This window comes from Salmo trutta, chromosome 36 (genome assembly GCF_901001165.1).
Source record: "Salmo trutta chromosome 36, fSalTru1.1, whole genome shotgun sequence".
In the NCBI taxonomy this organism is placed as follows: domain Eukaryota; kingdom Metazoa; phylum Chordata; class Actinopteri; order Salmoniformes; family Salmonidae; genus Salmo; species Salmo trutta.
The window spans coordinates 18,479,187-18,502,569 of NC_042992.1; the positions used below are offsets into that span (position 1 = coordinate 18,479,187).

Genomic DNA, 23,383 nt, shown 5'->3' on the forward strand with positions numbered 1-23,383 from the left:
AGGCGACGGTGTGTGTGGGTAAATTACTGTGGGTAGTCCTCGGCTGCGTCCCGGATGGCACCCTATTCCCTATATAGCACATTACTTTAGACCAGAGCCCTTTGGGCCCATTTGGGATGCAGCCCTTGTGTGGTGGATTTATTGCCTACCCATCACATGGGCCATTTGCCTTAGTATATAAAAATGTGTCTGTCTGTCTGTCCGTCGATAAAGCCCTACGGATGTGAGCCACTCTCTTTCCTGTTAACTTTAGACTCACTGAACTGTGACTCGTGTCCCTACTAGATAATAATTCCCATTGGATCCATTGTCCCCATAGCCCTATGTTGAGCAGTAGGTATGTTTTGGGAGAGGGAGAGACAGAGGGAGAGTACTGTGTATTGTAGGTATGTGGTTGGTTGTCTGTAGGGAAAGGAGATACCTAGTGAGGGGGCTGTCTTAATCCACAGCGCCCGGGGAGCAGTTGTTGGGGTTTAATTGCCTTTGCTCAAGGGCAGAAGGCAGATTTGTCCACCTTGCTGGCTCGGGGATTCGATACCAGCAGCCTTTCAGTTACTGGCCCAACACTCTTAAACCGCTAGGCTACCTGTATCCAAAGTCTTTGCTGTGTTTGGGTGATAGTTACCCTGTCACTGGATTCATTTCACTGTACGAAGATATGTCTGACACGTGTGGGTGTGCGTGCTGGTTTCCTGTGTACGTGCTTCTGTGTGTGCCATCATGAGCGAGACTCTTCGTGTTCCATTTTGAGCTCTTGGGTACAGAGTGTGAACAGTCTCTAGTCTAACCCATAGTAACACAACCTTAGATCCAGAATGCACCAGGAGAGAAAGGAAACACAGGGCAGCAGAGATTCCAGTGAGCACCCGTCAAGGCTCCTGGGATATCCACTTTGTCTGTTGCTGTCTTTGACCAAGTAAGGGCCAAAGAGTAAGGTACACCAAGTTTTACTACCACTGTGAAGGCATTCATAGTGTGTCTTAAGGACAGCATTTCCTTACAATCGCCTCTCCTCTAGCCAAACCCTGGGTCGCATTCATTATGTACCAAACGGAAGAAAACTGAGTGGAACAGGGACAGACTACCTGAACTTGTCCAATAAGAAACACTGTTTTTGTTACGTTGCGAAACGTTTTGCTACGTTGTTCCCTAATGAATACGACCCTGATATTTAGTTCCACAGTATCATTCTTCCCAGTCAATCCAATCCAGTGAAGGCTGGCTGGCTGATAAGCTGTCTGGCCGGGGGCCAACCACAACAGACTGCCCAGGGCAGAGGGAGGAAGGAGGAAGCTAGGGGAGGTGGATGGGGTAAGCTGGGTGAGTTTAGTAAAACAGTGCAGGACTTACCAGGCTGCTGCTAGACTCTCACATACCTCCAGGCTGGGGATGTGACCAGGGAGCTGGTGGTTCATCTGTTCTGGTGTGTTAAGATGGGCTCTCAGAAGCATCAACTCTGGGGGATGAGCGTTTTTCTGTAAGGCAAATTGGATGTAGGATCGAATGATGGATGATCGGATAATGTCATTAATGGGTTCATGGATGGATTTGGGAACCTGGCAACGGATACAGATAATCGATTTGCCCAACAAACAAAAGAAATCACACCTGTAATGCAGCTCGTCTGTCATAGGAACATGATTGCTTTTCAGGCTACAGTAATTGAGATGATTTTGTTGAAATGTTCAGTCTTTTTTTATGAATTTATGTTAGGTGTGCTAAGCTGTTGTGTGTGTGTGTGTGTGTTCCCTGCAGTACTATCCTAGAGGAGGAGAAGGCCCAGCAGGAGGAGAGACTAAGGATGGAGATGAGACGTCAGGTCACTGTGTCCTGGGACTCAGGGGGCTCCGACGAGGCCCCCCCTAAAGTAAGAACCCTCACCAACCCTAACCCCCCCTAAAGTAAGAACCCTCCCTAACCCTAACCTCCCCTAAAGTAAGAGACCTCCCTAACTCTACCCTCCCCTAAAGTAAGAACCCTCACCAACCCTAACCTCCCCTAAAGTAAGAACCCTCCCTAACTCTAACCTCCCCTAAAGTAAGAACCCTCCCTAACCCTAACCTCCCCTAAAGTAAGAACCCTCCCTAACTCTAACCTCCCCTAAAGTAAGAACCCTCCCTAACTCTAACCTCCCCTAAAGTAAGAGACCTCCCTAACTCTACCCTCCCCTAAAGTAAGAACCCTCACCAACCCTATCCTCCCCTAAAGTAAGAACCCTCCCTAACTCTAACCTCCCCTAAAGTAAGAACCCTCCCTAACCCTAACCTCCCCTAAAGTAAGAACCCTCCCTAACTCTAACCTCCCCTAAAGTAAGAACCCTCCCTAACTCTAACCTCCCCTAAAGTAAGAACCCTCCCTAACCCTAACCTCCCCTAAAGTAAGAGACCTCCCTAACTCTAACCTCCCCTAAAGTAAGAGACCTCCCTAACTCGAACTTCCCCTAAAGTAAGAACCCTCTCTAACCCTACCCTCCCCTAAAGTAAGAACCCTCTCTAACCCTACCCTCCCCTAAAGTAAGAACCCTCTCTAACCCTAACCTCCCCTAAGAGACCTCCCTAACCCTACCCTCCCCTAAAGTAAGAGACCTCTCTAACCCTAACCTCCCCTAAAGTAAGAACCCTCTCTAACCCTACCCTCCCCTAAAGTAAGAACCCTCTCTTACCCTACCCTCCCCTAAAGTAAGAACCCTCCCTAGCCCTAACCTCCCCTAAGAGACCTCCCTAACCCTACCCTCCCCTAAAGTAAGAGACCTCTCTAACCCTAACCTCCCCTAAAGTAAGAGACCTCTCTAACCCTAACCTCCCCTAAAGTAAGAGACCTCTCTAACTCTAATCTCCCCTAAAGTAAGAGACCTCTCTAACCCTACCCTCACCTAAAGTAAGAACCCTCTCTAACCCTAACCTCCCCTAAAGTAAGAGACCTCTCTAACCCTACCCTCCCCTAAAGTAAGAGACCTCTCTAACCCTACCCTCCCCTAAAGTAAGAGACCTCTCTAACCCTACCCTCCCCTAAAGTAAGAACCCTCTCTAACCCTAACCCCCCCTAAAGTAAGAGACCTCTTTAACCCTACCCTCCCCTAAAGTAAGAGACCTCTCTAACCCTACCCTCCCTTAAAGTAAGAGACCTCTTTAACCCTACCCTCCCCTAAAGTAAGAGACCTCTCTAACCCTAACCTCCCCTAAAGTAAGAGACCTCTCTAACCCTACCCTCCCCTAAAGTAAGAGACCTCTCTAACTCTTATCTCCCCTAAAGTAAGATACCTCTTTAACCCTACCCCTGCCCTTAGGGGTATAATGGGACATTTCTGAGATGTTTACCTTAGATATCTTTAGGCACAGATAGACTAAATGACTCTCATTTGAAGAACTAGTGCTCCCTGTCTGATAGATGGGGATCACACACTGCAGGAGGTCTAAATGTCCAATGTGTTCTGTATGATCTCTGTCCCACTCCCTGTGCAGCCTAGCAGACCTGGTTACCCCAGCCCTCGGTCTAGTGAAGGATTCTACCCCAGCCCTCAGCACGCAGGGCAGCTCAACCATTACCAGGTACTGTATTGTACTACTGCACTAGACTACTGTACTACTATACTATACTACTGTACTATACTAACACTTTTACCACAGTTACTGTGTATTACCCATAGAATTAGAATGGGGATGCCTAGTTTCCAAGTCTGTTCTATTCATTCTATTTCTATGGTAATACCATTATCATTAGCTCTCTGAACCATCCCATTTGTATTGATAATCAGGTACTGGCAATACTGGTTTAGTAAATGTGGTTTGTTTCTTACTTGCCAGTGGATTGATGTGTAAAGACAGAGAAAGTGCTCAACTCTATGCTTTTGGGTGAAAGGGTGCCTGAAGCCAAAAGTGAATTGATGGAGATGTGCCCGGCTTCCCCCTTTCTGAATGCAATAATATCTTCCCAAACTAAGTTATTTTGCAGCACTTCAGCTGCCCATAAAACATAGCTGACAGCAGGCATTTCCTGTAGCGCTTTTTCAAACTTCTGGCATTGTTGACTTAAGGCAGATTCCATCTGCTGAAAAATCAACTCTCTCAAATTCTGTTGTTATGGCTTCAAGGTCAACTCATTCTCTCCACACTGTATTGCCTAAAAGGCATTTTGAGTACCAGTATGCATATTTAAAGGTTATCTTTATGATCATGTCAGTTATTATTAAGATGTTTATCAGCCAGTGCTAATGGTGACATGTCACATTCAGGCTCATACTTTTAGTCCCAGAGGTGTTTATGTCTGGGGGTTAGTAATGATTTATTGCATTATACTGCCAGTGAAGTGTTTCCCTGTACCCTGAAATGCTAACTGGGGCCCAATGCCATATGATGAACAGCCTTGCCTCACAGACAAGGCTTTGGTATCATCACAATCCTCTCTCCAAACAAAATGGGCTTTTCACCTGTTGTCTGTCCTACCAAATCCAGGTTGGGTACCCTGGCCCCCACGGCATGCCCGCTATGCCCAGTGGCGGGTACCCTCCCCAGGCCGGTGTCCTGGACCCCCATGAGACCTGGAACCACCACCGGCCAGGGGACGTCCCCATGTGGTCCCCCAACATGGAGGTGAGAGAGAGAGCTCCACATAAATATACATGTAGACTCTTTTTACTATGTGCTTCTGCCAATTGTATAATGTAAATCTCTGAATTTCATTAGCTATTGTCTGAGCTTGGTACATCTGTAGCAATCACAGACGAGACTAAATACTAATGCAATATCCTCTCTATCCCTCTCCCTCCCTCTCTCTCTCTCTCTCCCTCTCTCTCTCTCTCTCTCTCCCTCAGGATGGAGGTGTGTTGGACTTGCGTGGTTTGGGCCAGGTGCTGCCCCCCCACCTGATGGAGGAGAGGCTGATGATGCAGCAGCAGCAGATGGAGGAGGACCAGCGCTGGTTGGAGCAGGAGGAGTGCTTTCTGGTAACAGACCATTATTCACCCACTACTCTCACACACACATACCATCCTGAGAGAGAGAAGGGAGAGAGGGAAAGCAGGAGCGAGAGAGAGGAAGGGGGAGAGACAGGGGGAGGGAGACTGAGGGGGGGGGAGAGAGAGAAGGGGAGAGAGCAAAGGAAGGAAGGAAGGAAGGAAGGAAGGAAGGAAGGAAGGAAGGAAGGAAGGAAGGAAGGAAGGAAGGAAGGAAGGAAGGAAGGAAGGAAGGAAGGAAAGAGACAGACGCTGTTTGGAGCTGGAAGGTAGCTTCCTGGTAACAGACCCTTATTCAGTACCATCTTCCACTCTGCACTGGCTCTCTGTCTCTATCATGTAAAGAACCAGCGAATATACTGTCAACCACACCTTTGTTTGTTTGATAGAGTTTTTACATTAGGAACAGCACCTTTCATCCTCTAAATTAACTCCTAAATAGCAAGCATATGCTCTCTACATCATTCTACCACCATTGTCCATCACTTGATCCTTGTGACCAGGAGACATACTCTCTCTACCTAGGATATAATGTCAAGACTAAATGACTGTAAAGTCATTGCTCTAGTTATCTATTCATTAAACTGTTATCCAGTCAGTCTGCCCCAAAAGCATCATATCTGTATTCAGTCTGTCACTGACTTCCTCTTCTTGAACTGCACTGTTGGTTAAGGGCTTGTAAGTAAGCATTTCACAGTAAAGTCTACACTTGTTGTATTCGGCACGTATGACAAATAAAGTTTGATTTGATTTGACTGTTTAGTGGAGTAAACATCTGGATTTGATTACAGTGTCACGCTGGCTGGTGTTTTCTTTACCATTTCAACCTTCAGCCCTCATCCCCCTTCTGAGTCGGTTTATTTACCTTTCTACGATCTGAGGACATTCAGATCATTGTTGTTTTCATTCAGTGAAATAAGGCAGGAAGACAGACCTGTGACCACAGACTCACCTCCTGAGGGAAATGCTTGGATCAGCCAGCAGCATTCTAGAACACTCTCTCCACCTCTCCGTCTCTCCGTCTCTCTCTCTGTCTCTCTCTCTGTCTCTCTCTCTGTCTCTCTCTCTGTCTCTGTCTCTCTCTCTCTCTCTGTCTCTCTCTCTGTCTCTGTCTCTCTGTGTGTGTAGAGCTAGACTGACTAGAGGAACTATGGGATGGTTAAAGATGACAGCATTGCTGCCCTACCTGCTACTTACTTCATATTTAATATATTTTTACTCTTCAATCATATGATCCATGTCTACATTGTTTGAGAAATAAATGTTTAAAAAGCCAGTCGTAGAAAACATATGTTGATAAAGGATCAAATTTGTGGCCCTTGGAAATGTTTGTGTTGTTGTCACGTCTAACAAGACAATTGCAGAGGACTTGAAATAGTTTTAAAGGGTGAGTTTAAAGTGATCTTTAACGGTAATGGTATTTGAGCAGCCAGCACAGTGATGAGAAACAGTCCCTCCACACCCTTTGATGATCCCTCTCAGAAGGCTTTCCTGTGGAAAATCTGGCGGTCTGCGTCTGTTTCTCCACAGCCCTGGCCAGCCAAAAGAAGAGCTTTCATTAATGCTGCCTGTTTCATTTGGCCGGCAGATATTGTGGAAGATGGGTGGAAAGCTCAGACCGTGGTGCGTTCATGCTGTTTCTCAGTCATAAAAATCCTTTTGGCAGATCTGGCAAACAAACGCACGGCACTGAGAGTCTTCCTTAGTATTTCCTTAGTGAAAGTTAAAAGGCTACACTGTCTATCTGTATGTATGAGGAGGGAGAGAGGGAGGGAGGAGAGAGGGAGGGAGGAAGGGGAGAGAGCGAGAGAGACAGAGAGGGAGGGGAGGGAGAGAGAGAGAGAGAGAGGAGTCAGTGTGAGCCACAGAGCAAGAAGAGTCTGCTGTGGGATCAGTCTCTGCATGAATCTGTCAGGCACGTTTAAGCCTTCCTCCTCCAGCAGCAACAACAGAAAACTCTGGTTGTTTCTTGTTTCACTCTGCCGATGGGACCACCGCTCTCCACACAGCCACACTTCCACAGGCACCGAGCTCAGAGGATGCACCTTTTCAAGTCCTGCTTTGGAAAACCGGTACAGATCATGGCTGGGAAGGGGTGCTGGTCATCTTGGTGGCTTTCTGTGTGGATATGTTTTACTACTGGTACTTGGCTGCCTAGAAGGTTGTTTAGACAAGATGCTGCTGAAACGCTGAGGATTTCTTCTATGCAAATAGTTTTGTCACTGGACTACAGTGTCTGTGTTTCTGGGTATCTGTGTGGTCTGTCAGGGTGTCATAAATCTTGTTTAGCTTGTAACTGGATGGATGATTGGTTGATTTGGTTTTGTTCGATGGTAGCAGGCACCGATCTTTGAGGTAGTCAAAGAAGAATGAGGGTAAGCACAGTAGGATATCAGCAGATCAGATTCTCACGGAATTGTGAGTTCTATTCTCTCATGGAACAAAACATGAAAGACAATTCAGCAGTAATTGCATCTTATTTTGTAAGAAACAAACTCTCTAGTATTCTATTTCAAGACTACTGTAAGGATGGTTTCACTGATAAATGTAGTTGTTTAAATCTTTGAGGTTGTGGTTCTGAAAGGTTGTCCGCTGTAGCCTGCTAGTTCTCTGACCCTCTGTTCTGTGTTCTCGTCAGAAGCCAGAATCCAGGAACTCGCGGGGCAGCATTGACCGGGAGGACTGCAGTCTCCAGGGGCCGGTGAGTTTCCCATGGCCCACCGCTTGTTTGGGTTCATACCCCCAGAGGGATGGACCAGGAAATATTGTTTTTCAATAAACCAATGTATTTATTACATTTTTCTATTTGAATTATAATGCGAAATAGATTTTATCTGAGTTTTATAGTGTAGACCTTAGTAGTGCACTGTATGTTGTGGCTTGCTGGACACAGTGCTTTATCTGAACCATCCCAGTCCCCCTAGGCTGAAGTGTATTGGGACTAGGGAGGTTGGGAACTAAACTGTGGCTACAGCCAGGCGTTTCTCATGCCATCCACACTCTCTCTCTGCTGCTGGATAATCTTTAAAAACAGGCGTCAGCTGTAGAGCCCCCACAAACCAACCAGACCCATTTTCATAGTAATTACAGAAGTCTACTGGGCTGACTGGGTCTCTTCTCTAAGAAGAGGAAGCATTGGAATGCGAGGGGGAGAAGAAAACACCAGAGTGTGTTCAAATAGAGCGAGAGAAGAAGAGGGTTTCGGGGAGGAGCTGGAGAAATGTAGCTGGGTGAAACATGGCTGTACTTGGCTGTGTGCCTCGGAAGGTCTGAGATATGTAATGCTGCTACCCGCAGAGTACCCACAATAACACACAGACTGGGCCATGGGAAGCCCTAATCCTGAGTGCTGTTGGAAAAGCACATTCAGCCAGCCAGAAAAGTGCCAATGTGCCTTTCTAATCACTTGTTTCTGTTTCTATTTTCCTCTCAGACGGGAAACCAACACATATACCAACCAGTGGGACTGGGGAAACCAGGTAGGATGATCATCAGCACAATCTGTCACTCCACAGGCTGGAATGTCAACATGTGTACTAAAACTGACACTCCTCTGTCTCACACTCTTTCTTTCTCACACATATACTCTCTCACTCTCCCTCTCACACATACACTCTCTCACTCTCCCTCTCACACATATACTCTCTCACTCTCCCTCTCACACATATACTCTCTCACTCTCCCTCTCACACATACACTCTCTCACTCTCCCTCTCACACATATACTCTCTCACTCTCCCTCTCACACATATACTCTCTCACTCTCCCTCTCACACATACACTCTCTCACTCTCCCTCTCACACATATACTCTCTCACTCTCCCTCTCACACATATACTCTCTCACTCTCCCTCTCACACATATACTCTCTCACTCTCCCTCTCACACATACACTCTCTCACTCTCCCTCTCACACATATACTCTCTCACTCTCCCTCTCACACATATACTCTCTCACTCTCCCTCTCACACATATACTCTCTCACTCTCCCTCTCACACATATACTCTCTCACTCTCCCTCTCACACATATACTCTCTCACTCTCCCTCTCACACATACACTCTCTCACTCTCCCTCTCACACATACACTCTCTCACTCTCCCTCTCACACATATACTCTCTCACTCTCCCTCTCACACATATACTCTCTCACTCCCCCTCTCACACATATACTCTCTCACTCTCCCTCTCACACATATACTCTCTCACTCTCCCTCTCACACATATACTCTCTCACTCTCCCTCTCACACATATACTCTCTCACTCTCCCTCTCACACATATACTCTCTCACTCTCCCTCTCACACATATACTCTCTCACTCTCCCTCTCACACATATACTCTCTCACTCTCCCTCTCACACATATACTCTCTCACTCTCCCTCTCACACATATACTCTCTCACTCTCCCTCTCACACATATACTCTCTCACTCTCCCTCTCACACATATACTCTCTCACTCTCCCTCTCACACATATACTCTCTCACTCTCCCTCTCACACATATACTCTCTCACTCCCCCTCTCACACATATACTCTCTCACTCTCCCTCTCACACATATACTCTCTCACTCTCCCTCTCACACATATACTCTCTCACTCTCCCTCTCACACATATACTCTCTCACTCCCCCTCTCACACATATACTCTCTCACTCTCCCTCTCACACATATACTCTCTCACTCTCCCTCTCACACATATACTCTCTCACTCTCCCTCTCACACATATACTCTCTCACTCTCCCTCTCACACATATACTCTCTCACTCTCCCTCTCACACATACACTCTCTCACTCTCCCTCTCACACATATACTCTCTCACTCTCCCTCTCACACATATACTCTCTCACTCTCCCTCTCACACATATACTCTCTCACTCTCCCTCTCACACATATACTCTCTCACTCTCCCTCTCACACATATACTCTCTCTCTCTCCTCACTCACTCACTCACTCACTCACTCACTCACACACAAAAACATTAACTATCTTCCCTCTCTCTCTCCTCTCAGAGCATGTGGCCCCTCCTAAGAAGCCTCCTCGTCCTGGAGCCCCCAGCCACCTGGGCAGTCTGGCCAGCCTCAACCCTGTAGACAGCTACAACGAGGGGGTCAAGGTACAGCAATACTCACACCACCAAGACAACACTGTCTTAATGTCTTACTCCAGGGTCACCATCATAGCAACACATCACCAAGACAACACTGTCTTAATGTCTTACTCCAGGGTCACCATCATAGCAACACATCACCAAGACAACACTGTCTTAATGTCTTACTCCAGGGTCACCATCATAGCAACACATCACCAAGACAACACTGTCTTAATGTCTTACTCCAGGGTCACCATCATAGCAACACATCACCAAGACAACACTGTCTTAATGTCTTACTCCAGGGTCACCATCATAGCAACACACCACCAAGACAACACTGTCTTAATGTCTTACTCCAGGGTCACCGTTACAGCAACAAGACAACACTGTCTTAATGTCTTATTCCAGGGTCACTGTTACAGCAACAAGACAACACTGTCTTAATGTCTTACTCCAGGGTCACCATCATAGCAACACATCACCAAGACAACACTGTCTTAATGTCTTACTCCAGGGTCACCATCATAGCAACACACCACCAAGACAACACTGTCTTAATGTCTTACTCCAGGGTCACTGTTACAGCAACAAGACAACACTGTCTTAATGTCTTATTCCAGGGTCACTGTTACAGCAACAAGACAACACTGTCTTAATGTCTTACTCCAGGGTCACTGTTACAGCAACAAGACAACACTGTCTTAATGTCTTACTCCAGGGTCACTGTTACAGCAACAAGACAACACTGTCTTAATGTCTTATTCCAGGGTCACTGTTACAGCAACAAGCCAACACTGTCTTAATGTCTTATTCCAGGGTCACCGTTACAGCAACACAACACTGTCTTAATGTCTTACTCCAGGGTCACTGTTACAGCAACAAGACAACACTGTCTTAATGTCTTATTCCAGGGTCACTGTTACAGCAACAAGCCAACACTGTCTTAATGTCTTATTCCAGGGTCACTGTTACAGCAACACATCACCAAGACAACACTGTCTTAATGTCTTACTCCAGGGTCACCATCATAGCAACACATCACCAAGACAACACTGTCTTAATGTCTTACTCCAGGGTCACCATCATAGCAACACATCACCAAGACAACACTGTCTTAATGTCTTACTCCAGGGTCACCATCATAGCAACACACCACCAAGACAACACTGTCTTAATGTCTTACTCCAGGGTCACTGTTACAGCAACAAGCCAACACTGTCTTAATGTCTTATTCCAGGGTCACCGTTACAGCAACACAACACTGTCTTAATGTCTTACTCCAGGGTCACTGTTACAGCAACAAGACAACACTGTCTTAATGTCTTACTCCAGGGTCACTGTTACAGCAACAAGACAACACTGTCTTAATGTCTTACTCCAGGGTCACTGTTACAGCAACAAGACAACACTGTCTTAATGTCTTATTCCAGGGTCACTGTTACAGCAACAAGCCAACACTGTCTTAATGTCTTATTCCAGGGTCACTGTTACAGCAACACATCACCAAGACAACACTGTCTTAATGTCTTACTCCAGGGTCACCATCATAGCAACACATCACCAAGACAACACTGTCTTAATGTCTTACTCCAGGGTCACCATCATAGCAACACATCACCAAGACAACACTGTCTTAATGTCTTACTCCAGGGTCACCATCATAGCAACACACCACCAAGACAACACTGTCTTAATGTCTTACTCCAGGGTCACTGTTACAGCAACAAGACAACACTGTCTTAATGTCTTACTCCAGGGTCACTGTTACACAAAACATAGCTTGGTTTAGCCTGGTCCTAGATTTGTTTGTGCTATCTTGCCAACTCCCATAAGAGGCTGTCTAGGAGTTGGCAAAATGGCACAAATAGATCTGGGACCAGACTACATGACTCATACCTAGGAGTTGCAGGGCCTAGAGTTTCTCTTGGTTAGGTCACCTAGTCAGGGAAAAACTCTGAGTCTGAACCCATGAGCCTGAAATACCACCATGACGTTGTATGAGAAAGAGACCATCACTTCAATAATGAGACAATGCATGTGCTTTTGACTGCTATGAGTTGCTGCAGCTGTTTCAAGCATGCTTTCTCTTTCTCACCTGGCCATCACCACTTCCTTTTATGTTCTTACATAAACTACGTCATCTCAGTTAATTCAAGAGCTGTGAGAACTTGAACCTATAGCCAGATTCAGAGCAGAATGGGATCTGAATGGAAAAGCTCTGAAAACATGTCAGTATTTCCCCTGGTTCACCAGGAGCCCAGGCGGGTAAAGTTGCTCCTAGTCGGCAGAACAGAACGGGGCTCCTAGGTCAGCGCAGCTCTGAAGCCCTCTCTCTCCCTCCCTCTCTCTCTGCCCAGTCTCAGACAGCACAGAGCAAGGCTAGCACAACCCAAAGCCCATCTCTCTGACAGAGATGGTACTTAGACACATGGACAGATATAGAAATACACACTAAAGACGCCAGTGGATACACACTTACACAAGACACACACACACATACACTTATCTGCACTTAGAACACACACATACACTTATCTGCACTTAGAACATACACTTACATGTACAGTGCATTCGGAAAGTATTAAGACCCCTTGACTTTTCCCACATTTTGTTATATTACAGCCTTATTAAGCCAAGGGGTCTGAATACTTTCCAAATGCATTGTACATACCCAGCACCATGCTTGTCCATGGGAATCTAAAATATACAATGACTGTCCCAAAACATAAAACGAGAGGCAGTTTTTTTTCCTGACAATCTATTATTCTCATGGGGGGGGGGGGGGGTGGTTAGATAAAGATCATCCCACTCTGACCCCACCATCCACCCCTACAACCACCAGGGTCATGACCTTTCTGCCACACAGCCCCACCCAGACAGACGCTGCCAAGCCGGACCAGAAAAGGCCCACGGTAAACCACACTTTCTGGGCTTTTATTTTGGATCCTAGTTATGCAACAACCGTCCATTTCGAGAGAAGCCAGTGAAATGAAGACTGTTGGAATGGAGAGAGTGCTTTTTCTCTCTCGTAACTTTCCAAGCAGGCAGTTTGAAAGGAGACCCTTAGCGAGGCCACTCTTCTTCTAGCTATGAAAATAAAACCCAATTAAAACACAGAGGCTTGTAGTACAGTGGAGTATAGAGAAGCCCAAGGAAAACACAGTGCTTCCTAACAAGACAGAACCCAGTGAATCCAAAGCTCCTTTCTCACCGTCTTTTGATCATGATCCTGGATCAAATGCTTGATCAAAGGTTTTAGACTCCCTGCTCAGTTGGCCTGGCGAAAGCTAACGTCATGATGAACAATACAATACAGCAACTCTGAATACGATAGAGTGCAGACCTTTTGATCTTTTTCTCAGTGTAACATCCAACTAGCACTCAGACCTTTATCACTTGAAACAGCCTGAAACAGGAGATACTATCTCAACTTGTCCAGTAAAAAATGCCCGTTTTCATTTTCCATTGCAAAGTGTTTTAAAACGGTGCGCCGTAATGAACACGACCCTATCTGCTTATATTGTGTTGATGCATTGCATGCATTGCCTCTTGCCTTCTGTTCTGCAGTGTTAATCCTTTCTCTCTCTTCTGTTTTCCCTGCATCCCCATCTCCCTCCCACTCGCCCTCCCTTGTTTTGCCTCTGCACCAACCTACTGTTGTTGCCCTTTAGCCCTGGAGGGTAAGAGCTCTGTGTTTGTCAGTCACTGTCTGACCACTAGGGAGCGCTCTAATAACACATTCTCTACCACTGTACAGGAGGAGTCATCAAACCTTCTTAGCAGTGGCATTGGCCTTAAGATCACTTTACTCTCCCTGAATCCTAACTGTAACCATTAGAGGGGGCAACACAAACTGGTCTTAGATCAGTGTCTAGAGGCCACTTCATCCAGGCCCATGTTCTAAAACCAGTGAGGCTTGGCAAAGAAAGCCATAAACAAAGCAAATCATTCTAGTATTCAGTGGCAGTCATTTCAGTAATGACCAAATTACTGTGTTGGCTCGTTTGTCAGTCATAGTTCTAATGTCAAATGAATTAGTGGGAGTAATAATAAATATATTTAGGGCTCCATTGATGACTCTCTTCCCTGTGGTATGGTGTGATGCATGTTGGGCTGTGTAGTCATAGTTACCATTACTAACTGTAGTTTAGTAGATTAAAGTACAACACCATCTGCCTCCTCTCTGGACTGTGGCGTGTGTGAGTGTGTGTTTGTCTAGATGTCTGTTTTGGGTTGTCCAATTCATCACACATCATTCACAACCATGTTCAGAGATTGTATGCTCTCATATTGTGAATCGAGTTACAGTAATTCTGGCAAATACTGTCATCTAGTGTTTTTTTTGTAAACTACTTGATTCATCTATAAATTGCTGGCTGCTAGTGGTTACAGAAACAAACCCATTTTAGCTTTACACCACCTTGTGGTTCCAGTGGATAGGACAGCTGGGACACTTCTGTTCGTCCACTCATCAAAAATCAAGTCAGACAAAATCACCGAGCTTATTTTCTCTAGAACACTGACACTCAATTGGGTCCCATTAGATCAGCATAATCACACATTTTATCATAATAGATTCACCGTAGAATCACTCAAATGATTTGAAGGAGAAAGATTCACTTCCCTCACTATGTTGTATGTGAACCAGCTCATCCCCATCTCTGTGGTGTGTAGATCCAGCCTCAGGAGATCAGCCCTCCCCCCACGGCCAACTTGGACCGCTCCAACGACAAGGTGTATGAGAACGTGACGGGCCTGGTCAAGGCTGTTATAGAGATGTCCAGTAAGATCCAGCCAGCCCCTCCAGAAGAGTACGTCCCTATGGTCAAGGTGAGGCTATAATAATATAAGCCACTTAGCAGACACGTTCATCCAAATTGACTTAGTACATTTGTTACATGTTGGTGGTCCCGGGAGTCAAACCCACTATCTTGCTGTTGTAAGCACCATGCTCTACAAACTGAGCTAGAGAGGACATGAATGATAAGTTTATTGTTGAATCATTGTCATGGTGATTATTACTGTTGTATGTTGGTGATCATTCCTCAAGAGGGAATGGTATTATTTCTCTTGTCAAGGGACACTGAATTCTCAGCCGTTGCAGCTTTTATTTATATTAGTGATATCCTGGTTCTTTTTTTCCACAGGAGGTGGGACTAGCTTTGAGAACCCTATTGGCCACAGTGGACGAGACCATACCAGTGTTACCAGCAAGCACACACAGAGAGGTGATGAACAACTCTTCATTACAAATAAACATATTGCCTGTCTGTTAATACTCAAGACTGTTGTCCTATTGTGTCTGAGGACAAAATAAGTTATGTAAAGACAGTTGTCTATTGTGTATTCTTTAACTCCTGTCCGTCTCTTCCTCTGCAGATTGAGATGGCCCAGAAGCTCTTGAACTCTGACCTGGCCGAGCTGATCAACAAGATGAAGCTGGCCCAGCAGTATGTCCTCACCAGCCTGCAGCAGGACTACAAGAAACAAATGCTGACTGCCGCACATGCCCTGGCTGTGGATGCCAAGAACCTGCTGGATGTCATCGACCAGGCCCGGCTCAAGATGATCCATGCCCAGTCCCGGGGGTCACACTAGCCCCCTCCAGCTCCTAGCTCCCTGGGCATGGAAGACCTCTGAGGGGAGGGATATAACAGAGGGAAGGGAGTCTGCTGTGGAAATAGAGCTGGTTCGGTTTCAGCTCCCATAGCAATCATAGACTGCACAATGTCACAAGTCAAGACTGCTCAGCTCACACCTCGATCAGAGTTCCTGATACTACAGGACAGAGACCGAAGTGGACACTCGACCTGATCGTACCCTTCCACCCCCCTCCTAAAAACTTTTTATAGACTTGTTTTGTCTGTCGCTGCACTCCAGGATCCATGGGTGGTTGGAGATCAGTTACATACAAACTCTTGTTTTATTAGATTTGGCTGCGTCTCGTTTGTGCTGATTGTTGTTTTTTTTATCCAGAGGTGAAGTTCAGCTCACGTCAGACGTCTTCTTCCAGGTGGCTAATAATTATAATTATCAGATGTTATTCTAACTGGAACATCTGAACCATTGAAGAACTACAAGCTATAAATGGCAATGATTAACATTGTGTTTCTAAGAGATCTATGTTAAAACACTTACCTTCCCTATCCTACAGTATCACAGCATATAATGCTCATCCCAACACTCCACTAAAATTATATATTTTGGAAGATCATTTTTTCATCCTCTTACATAGACTCAGGCACCTCTCGACACAGCGAATAATAAAATATACATTTTGTTTTATCAGACATGTCACATGCCACTTTTTAAGTTAACTAATAGTAAATATACAAATAAATATATTTTTCTGGGATTGAAATGTTAAGGGGGAGGCGCATTTAAGTTCCACAGTGAAGATGAACTATCACGTGCCAAATGATTTGAATCATCCAAGTTATACAGTAAAAACCTGTCCCATTGCTAGCCATTCCCTTATCAAACTGTTTTTGTATATTTAAACCAGGTGCTCTATTCAATCTGGATCAATAAAGCGTTAGATTGCACAATAGAAATGTATTTTCAGATTGAGCCTACTATAACGTCATTTAGCAGATGCTCTTATCCAGAGCGACTTGCTACCTGCCACCCCAGTAATGCTGAACTTCCACGATACGGATTGAATAGAGCCCCAAGTTAAACCTTTCTGCTTCTTTGGTTTGAGCCCCATGGCCCGGGTCATATTCATTTGGGCACACTGTAGCAAAACATTTTGCAATGGAAAATAAGCGTCACTTATTGGACAACTTCAGGTAGTCCCTACTTGTTCAATTTTTGTTTGGTGCCCAATGAATGACCCTGGTTTACAGATTCTGCCTCTCCAGACTGTTAGACCTTAATGTCCCTATCATGTGTACAATCTCAAACCGCTTGTTTTGGGTATAACTTATTCTCAGGAAGAATAACCTGTACAGTTCCTTAAACTAATAAAATGTATCGTTCTTTGTCTTCAGAAGTGTGTTTTCCTTGTGTGCTGTGAAATAAACTGGGTGTTGATTTCAAGTCACCCATCTACTTGGTAATATCTTATGTAGACTAAAACGTACATGCCTTAGCTCAAATCAACTTTAGGGTAAACTATTCCTCCCATTAGATTATATTGTTTACAGGCGATCGCATAACGCATTTCATGAAGCACACTTCTTGTACCCAAGATGCTCAAAGGAAACCACAAATATTGCCAGTTTCTTCGATTTTATTTGTTACAAAAACTGGTTTAGTCGAAAAGACCGAAGCCCATGTCGTCATCAGAACCCTCCTCTGACTCTTCCTTCTTCTCCTCTTTCTTCTCCTCCTCCTTGGCTGTAATGCAGGAAAACAAGGTATGGCATCAGCACACGTATCATGAAATATCCTTCAAGTTAAAACGTAATTAAATTGACAAATTACCACTAAGCAGTTGACTTACTATAATGTCTGATTTAGGTGAAATAAACCCCTTGGTGACAAATTGGGTAAATAAAGGGAAAGACACTGCTGTAGTGGAAACCAGGCTACTATCGCCGGCCTAGCAAGCGCCAGAGACGTTTGTCCTGGGTGGAACGAAGTGATCAGTCAGTTTTTAAAACCACTGATCGTAGTAAGCGCTGGCTCAGAGACCATGCTTAGGGTTCGTACAGACAGTGGCAATTCAAATTCAAGGACTTTCAAGTGCTAATATTTGAGTAGTGATGAGCAGAGTTTTGGGACATGCCTACTGTTGAACACATTTCCTATACTACACAATTCCTGACTAATGTATTTTTATTGGGCATTTGAGAATATGCTACGAAAAGCGTCTTGCTACAGACTGGCAGCTTTGGTGCCGGGAGAATGGCCTGGTGGGCTGTATGAGGAAAACGGATTATGAGCACAAAACGCATCTAATTTTAGTCCAGTCCGAATCTGCCATATCAATTTTTACATGGTAGGAGTGTAAAATGAGAGTTTGACAGGTGCTGCGTGCAGTTTGAGCAAGAAAATAAATGCTGCGCATATACTTCATATGAATGGCCTATATGTATCAACAAAGCTATACGTTTAATTAATTGAAGTTAATCGTCAAATACATCAGTTTAATTAAATGCTCAAAAAAGTACTTTGCCTAGGCCTATTTAATGAGACTTGGGCTCTAAATGTGCATCACCGATTCTCCACTGAGCTGAACTTTTTGGAAATGGCAAGTTCACTTTCTCATCCATAACGCATCTCTAGTGCAGTGCGCTGTTCAGCAGCTCACAGCAGGATTGTGGGCATTTTCATGAGGGACATTTAAAGTGGATCACTAAAATAAAGATTATGATCGTACTCAATGTAAACATTATGGGGACACCTACACATTTGGCAGCCAAGCACGAGTTATCAGTGTAGACTATTATTGTCTAGACTAGAGGTTGACCAATTATGGTCCTCCAATAATCAGTATCGGTCAACCTCTAGACAATAAATATATGTAATAATGACAATTACAACAATACTGAATGAACACTTCTTTTAACTTAATACAAATAAAATCAATTTAGTCTCAAATAAATGAAACATGTTCAATTTGGTTTAAATAATGCAGTGTTGGAGAAGTAAAAGTGCAATATGTGCCATGTAAAAAAGTTAACGTTTAAGTTCTTTGCTCAGAACATGAGAACATGAGAAAGCTGGTGGTTCCTTTTAACACGAGTCTTCAATATTCCCAGGTAAGAAGTTTTAGGTTGTAGTTATTATAGGACTATTTCTCTCTATACCGTTTGTATTTCATATACCTTTGACTATTGGATGTTCTTATAGGCACTATAGTATTGCCAGCTTAATCTCAGGAGTTGATAGGCTTGAAGTCATAAACAGCGCAATGCTTAAAGCACAGCGAAGAGCTGCTGGCAAATGCAGGAAAGTGCTGTTTGAATGAATGCTTATGAGCCTGCTGCTGCCTACCACCGCTCAGTCAGACTGCTCTATCAAATCATAGACTTAATTATAATGACAAGCCATAGGTCATTAGTACGGTCAAATCCAGACACTATCATTTTGAAAACAAAACGGTTATTCTTTCAGTGAAATACGGAACCGTTCCATATTTTATCTAACGGGTGGCATCCCTAAGTCTAAATATTGCAGTTACATTGCACAACCTTCAATATTATAATTATGTAAAAATCTGGGAAATTAATTACAGTCTTTCTTAGGAAGAAATGGTCTTCACAGTTCAACGAGCCAGGCAGCCCAAACTGTTGCATATACCCTGACTCTGCTTACACTGAACACAAGAGAAGTGACAATTTCCCCAGTTAAAAGAAATTAATGTTAGCAGGCAATATTAACTAAATATGCTGGTAAAAAAAAATAGTTGTGTATTGATTTAAAAAAAAGGCATTGATGTTTATGGTTAGGTACACATTGGTGCAACGACAGTGCTTTTTTTTGCAAATGCGCTTGTTAAATCATCACCCGTTTGGTGAAGTGGGCTATGATTCAATAATAAACAGGCACCGCATTGATTATATGCAACGCAGGACAAGCTAGATAAACTAGTAATATCCTCAACCATGTGTAGTTAACTAGTGATTATGTTAAGATTTGTTTTTTTTATAAGTTTAATGCTAGCTAGCAACTTACCTTGGCTCCTTGCAGCACTCGCGTAACTGCTAGTCAGCCTGCCAACGCAGTCTCCTCGTGGAGTGCAATGTAATCGGCCATAATTGGCATCCAAAAATGCAGATTACCGATTGTTATGAAAACTAGAAAACGGCACTAATTAATCGGTCGACCTCTAGTCTAGACATGAATATATTCATGCATGGAATAAAAACCTCCAGGTTTCCATCACGAGTAAACATTATTTTTAACAAATTAAACAAATTGCAGGGGGGGGGAACTAGTGCTGAGGGCATCAATCTCTGGAATAAACACATACTGGGGTGATAATTACATAACCAACGCTCTAGTAATACTATTCCTGTCCAAACAAGGCTTTTGTTACCTGGTGCGTCTGCAGCAGGTGCAGCACCTCCAGCGGCAGGTGCAGCTCCACCACCTGCACCCACATTGCAGATCAGGCTGCCAATGTCTACGCTGGCCAGGGCCTGTAACACAATCAGGAAGCAGGATAGGGTCAGACAGTGTAGCCTTTACACATGAATGACTACCACATGTCCGAGTATAATCGTTTACAGAAAGCAACTAAGTGGCAACACCATTGATATATATATATATATAAAAAAAATCGTTCACACACCACAGTAAACTAGTAGAGACGGGAGGTTTTACACCATAGATAGATATGAAGGAATGTGTGGATGAAACTGAAGGAATAAATTGGAAGCTCCACAGAGGATTCCCCAATAACAAATCCATAACCCTGTTGTATGTGTGTAAGGTGATGGAGAAAAGGGCTTCACTCACCTTGGAGAACAGACTGGGCCAGAAAGGCTCAATCGTCACATTGGCAGCCTTGATGAGAGCCATCAGTTTGTCTTCCTGCAAACACATGGAGAAATATTAGATTAGACGTCACAGACCCCTACAACCATGAAGCCAAAACGACCATCAGACTGGTGTTGTTTAGCCTTTGTCAGGTTAGTAAACAAGTTAACTGGCAACTGGCAAAGTGGGAAGAAACTACAGCCAACGGTGGCTGCCTGCATCGCTTTCACATGTGACCGTTTACCAGCGTTAACATGCTAAAGTTAGCGCCAAGAAGATATGGGCAAATAAATGTGCCGAATAGTCAACGTTGGTTAGCTTGCAATTTGCCATAAACAGATCTGACTAAGGCACTGGGGTTAGCTAGTTTGCAGGCTAGAGTAGCAAAGCCTCAAGCAACAGCACATTGTTGGCTAGAATAGAAGATGGTGGCTGCGGCACCGGCTAACTAACTAACGTTAGCTGATAGCATGTTAGCTAACTACTGACATTGCCGGCTAGTAAGCTATCATTTTGGACAGTTACCGGCAATTATAGAACTAGCGCACACTCACTTCGTATTCACGTGGACACTACCTAGGCACTAACGACAAGAACCAGTCTTCCAAATCTGCCTGGTTAGATACAGAGGCCAGCCAAGGCGCCATTGTATGCAGGTAATGAAAGCAGGACTTACTGTGACCGTGACTTCATCATCGTGGAGGATGAGGGCAGAGTAAATACAAGCGAGTTCAGATACAGATGCCATCTTTCTATGTAGATTTTATAGTTTGGCCGACGGATGCCTAATTTTAGTTGTGCTAGTCGCCGGATTCAGGGCCTTAGCTTCAGAAGAAGAACCGAGCACCTTAGACACGTTGACTTACTACTTAGATTTTAGCGGAAAGGGAATGAAAAAGGGCGGGACATATGTTTATATGTTGTTAAACGTCACTTCTATGGGAGGAGTCAATGCAAATGTATACCAGCTGTAGAGCAAACATAAAACCAGTTTACTGTTTTTACCAAAGATTCATCTTTGTTTATTCTCTTCACATAGGGCCAAACTATTTAGCACAGTTATTTAACACAATACAAAACACCACTGCCAAAGCCATATAAATACAATACATACCTTTTATTACTGCACAACATTGTCACATTAATTCAATATAAATACAAACAATATATATGAGCGCTGTATTAGTTTGCTAAATGAAATATACTGTACATTTTGAGTGAAATTGTTGCCTATTGTGCTGGAGGCAGGCTATGCCAGAATTCCCCCATGCTATGAGGTCATCCATTAATTCTCAGAGCAGCCAGAGAATGCTGAGCACAGTATGGCTACAACACACAGCCAGAGTCAGTAGTGTGCTTAGCCCAACACCAGTCGCTCCGTTGATGTTACAAAGGTTACTGGAGCAGCAGGTGACTTGGTTCCCATTGCCATTCGCATCCACTGAGGCCCCTGACGCTGCTCCTTTGCAGGTCCTTGCACTGGCGCAATACTTCCCTATGGCCTTTATTTTGTCTGTGGATAGAAAAGGGAAATAATGCATCTTTACTATTTTAAACTGGGTCATTCGAGCCCTGAATGTTGATTGGCTGACGTATACCACGGGTATGACAAAACATTTATTTTTACTGCTCTAATTATGTTGGTAACCAGCTCATAATAGCAATAAGGCACCTTGGGGGTTTGTAGTATATACACACACTTCTAAATTCTCAAATCTGTTCACCAGGTATGGTTATTTTGTCTGGAATAGACTACCATACAAATAAATAAGCTCCACTTTTTCATTTATTAATTCACCTATCAATTCCCCTCTCCATGGGATCAATGCATTTCTACTCCTATTAGGCTACTGTAATTGGTGTCACTTAGGTTTCCAAGTACTCTCACCAAATGTGTCCACAGTGGTCATGCAGGTGTCAAGGGGTGTCTGGCAGGTTTGGGATGACAGGTTGCATGCGTCATTGGTTGTGGTGGAGCTGCACACATAGCACTTCAGAGCATCTATTTTAAATATGAACAACATCATCTTTCTCCAAATTTCTAAAAACTGGTGTGGCAAATGACAAAACATGAATGGAAAGTATTCCAGGTAGGTTTTGTTTCAGCTATAACAAACATTACAGTCCAATGGAACGCTGAGCAGTTGGTCTGTCAACTTGGTTTCAGTATGAGAAATATCAGAGTGAAACGTAAAACATTATTTGAAAAAGCTAGAAAATGGAATTGGCACTCCATCTAAACCCTAAATGAGTGTATTTGTTGTAGTAGTCACATTATAAGATAGGAATTCATATGAAATGACCTAAAATCTATAGAACTAAGTAACATGATATAAAAATATGCAAGAGCTCCAACATTAAAAGATCAGAATAGTAGACTACTCCATATGCCAGAAATCAGCATCACCGTGGATTGGAAAGAAAATCTTTCATAGATTTGAACAGCAGTTTACCTGAGAAAGGGCAGCAGAAGCTCAGGAGGAGGAGAACAGTGATGATTTTCATGGCTCCGTGGTGGCAGCACCTCTGACACGTTGGAACACTGGGACACTCTAAAGAAAGATCTACCCATATGAAGAGACACTCCTTCCCTTTGTCCTTAAAGTATCGCCTGAAGATAGTTGCACTTAACACGTGACATTATGGTGTGGTTCAGAGATGTATCTTATTATAGGGGTCACTGAAACAATAGCAGGAGCATCATTATATCACACAAGGTCATGGTTCACTTGTCTTAATACGCTGAACAAAAATATAAGTCCCATGTTCCATGTGCTGAAATAAAAGATCCCAGAAATGTTCCATACTCACAAAAAGCTTATTTCTCGCAAATGTTAGTGAGCATTTCCCCTTTGCCAAGAGAATCCATCCACCTGACAGGCATATCAAGAAGCTGAGTCA

General features: G+C 44.0%; 3 protein-coding genes across 31 annotated transcripts in view; 1 reads left to right on the forward strand and 2 right to left on the reverse strand.

Moving 5' to 3' along the window:
* ptk2aa (protein tyrosine kinase 2aa) overlaps window positions 1-17,042 on the forward strand; it is a 207,162-nt gene extending 190,120 nt beyond the window's left edge. For 18 of the 28 annotated variants that reach the window (XM_029734910.1, XM_029734891.1, XM_029734897.1 and 15 more), the window contains 11 exons: window positions 1,756-1,867; window positions 3,462-3,548; window positions 4,452-4,589; window positions 4,811-4,942; window positions 7,590-7,652; window positions 8,385-8,430; window positions 9,969-10,072; window positions 13,723-13,731; window positions 14,726-14,881; window positions 15,199-15,279; window positions 15,431-17,042. In XM_029734910.1, the coding sequence (XP_029590770.1) occupies window positions 1,756-1,867; window positions 3,462-3,548; window positions 4,452-4,589; window positions 4,811-4,942; window positions 7,590-7,652; window positions 8,385-8,430; window positions 9,969-10,072; window positions 13,723-13,731; window positions 14,726-14,881; window positions 15,199-15,279; window positions 15,431-15,649 (1,147 nt within the window). In that variant the 3' untranslated portion in view covers window positions 15,650-17,042. Of the gene's footprint in view, window positions 1-1,755; window positions 1,868-3,461; window positions 3,549-4,451; window positions 4,590-4,810; window positions 4,943-7,589; window positions 7,653-8,384; window positions 8,431-9,968; window positions 10,127-10,183; window positions 12,491-13,722; window positions 13,732-14,725; window positions 14,882-15,198; window positions 15,280-15,430 lie in introns of those variants that run through there. The other 10 variants (XM_029734894.1, XM_029734900.1, XM_029734904.1 and 7 more) reach the window with 6 other exon arrangements.
* Window positions 17,043-17,267: 225 nt separating this feature from the next.
* On the reverse strand, window positions 17,268-21,388 carry rplp1 (ribosomal protein lateral stalk subunit P1). Its single transcript, XM_029734926.1, has 4 exons — window positions 21,159-21,388; window positions 20,462-20,536; window positions 20,040-20,142; window positions 17,268-17,392 (listed from the first exon to the last, which is right to left on the reverse strand). Exons 1-4 carry the CDS (start codon window positions 21,228-21,230, stop codon window positions 17,307-17,309), a joined length of 336 nt encoding a protein of 111 aa, XP_029590786.1. The 5' UTR covers window positions 21,231-21,388; the 3' UTR covers window positions 17,268-17,306.
* A 90-nt stretch (window positions 21,389-21,478) lies between these two features.
* On the reverse strand, window positions 21,479-23,105 carry LOC115175581 (prostate stem cell antigen). 2 transcript variants are annotated; one of them, XM_029734923.1, is made up of 3 exons: window positions 22,936-23,105; window positions 22,371-22,459; window positions 21,479-21,995 (listed from the first exon to the last, which is right to left on the reverse strand). In XM_029734923.1, exons 1-3 carry the CDS (start codon window positions 23,052-23,054, stop codon window positions 21,775-21,777), a joined length of 429 nt encoding a protein of 142 aa, XP_029590783.1. In that variant the 5' UTR covers window positions 23,055-23,105; the 3' UTR covers window positions 21,479-21,774. The 2 variants fall into 2 exon arrangements, with proteins under 2 accessions (XP_029590783.1, XP_029590784.1); XM_029734924.1 differs by having other exon boundaries at window positions 22,371-22,484; window positions 22,936-23,091.
* Between the last annotated feature and the right edge of the window lie 278 nt (window positions 23,106-23,383).

Coding starts and splice junctions, on each gene's coding strand:
- rplp1 (XM_029734926.1), bottom strand. CDS start 21,230: ATGGCATCTGTATCTGAACTCGCTTGTATTTACTCTGCCCTCATCCTC. Junction 20,143..20,461: donor GGCCCAGTCTGTTCTCCAAG/GTGAGTGAAGCC, acceptor ATTGTGTTACAG/GCCCTGGCCAGCGTAGACAT. Junction 17,393..20,039: donor ACCTGCTGCAGACGCACCAG/GTAACAAAAGCC, acceptor CCTGCATTACAG/CCAAGGAGGAGGAGAAGAAA.
- LOC115175581 (XM_029734923.1), bottom strand. CDS start 23,054: ATGGGTAGATCTTTCTTTAGAGTGTCCCAGTGTTCCAACGTGTCAGAG. Junction 22,460..22,935: donor CTTCTGCTGCCCTTTCTCAG/GTAAACTGCTGT, acceptor CTATGTGTGCAG/CTCCACCACAACCAATGACG. Junction 21,996..22,370: donor GACCACTGTGGACACATTTG/GTGAGAGTACTT, acceptor TTCTATCCACAG/ACAAAATAAAGGCCATAGGG.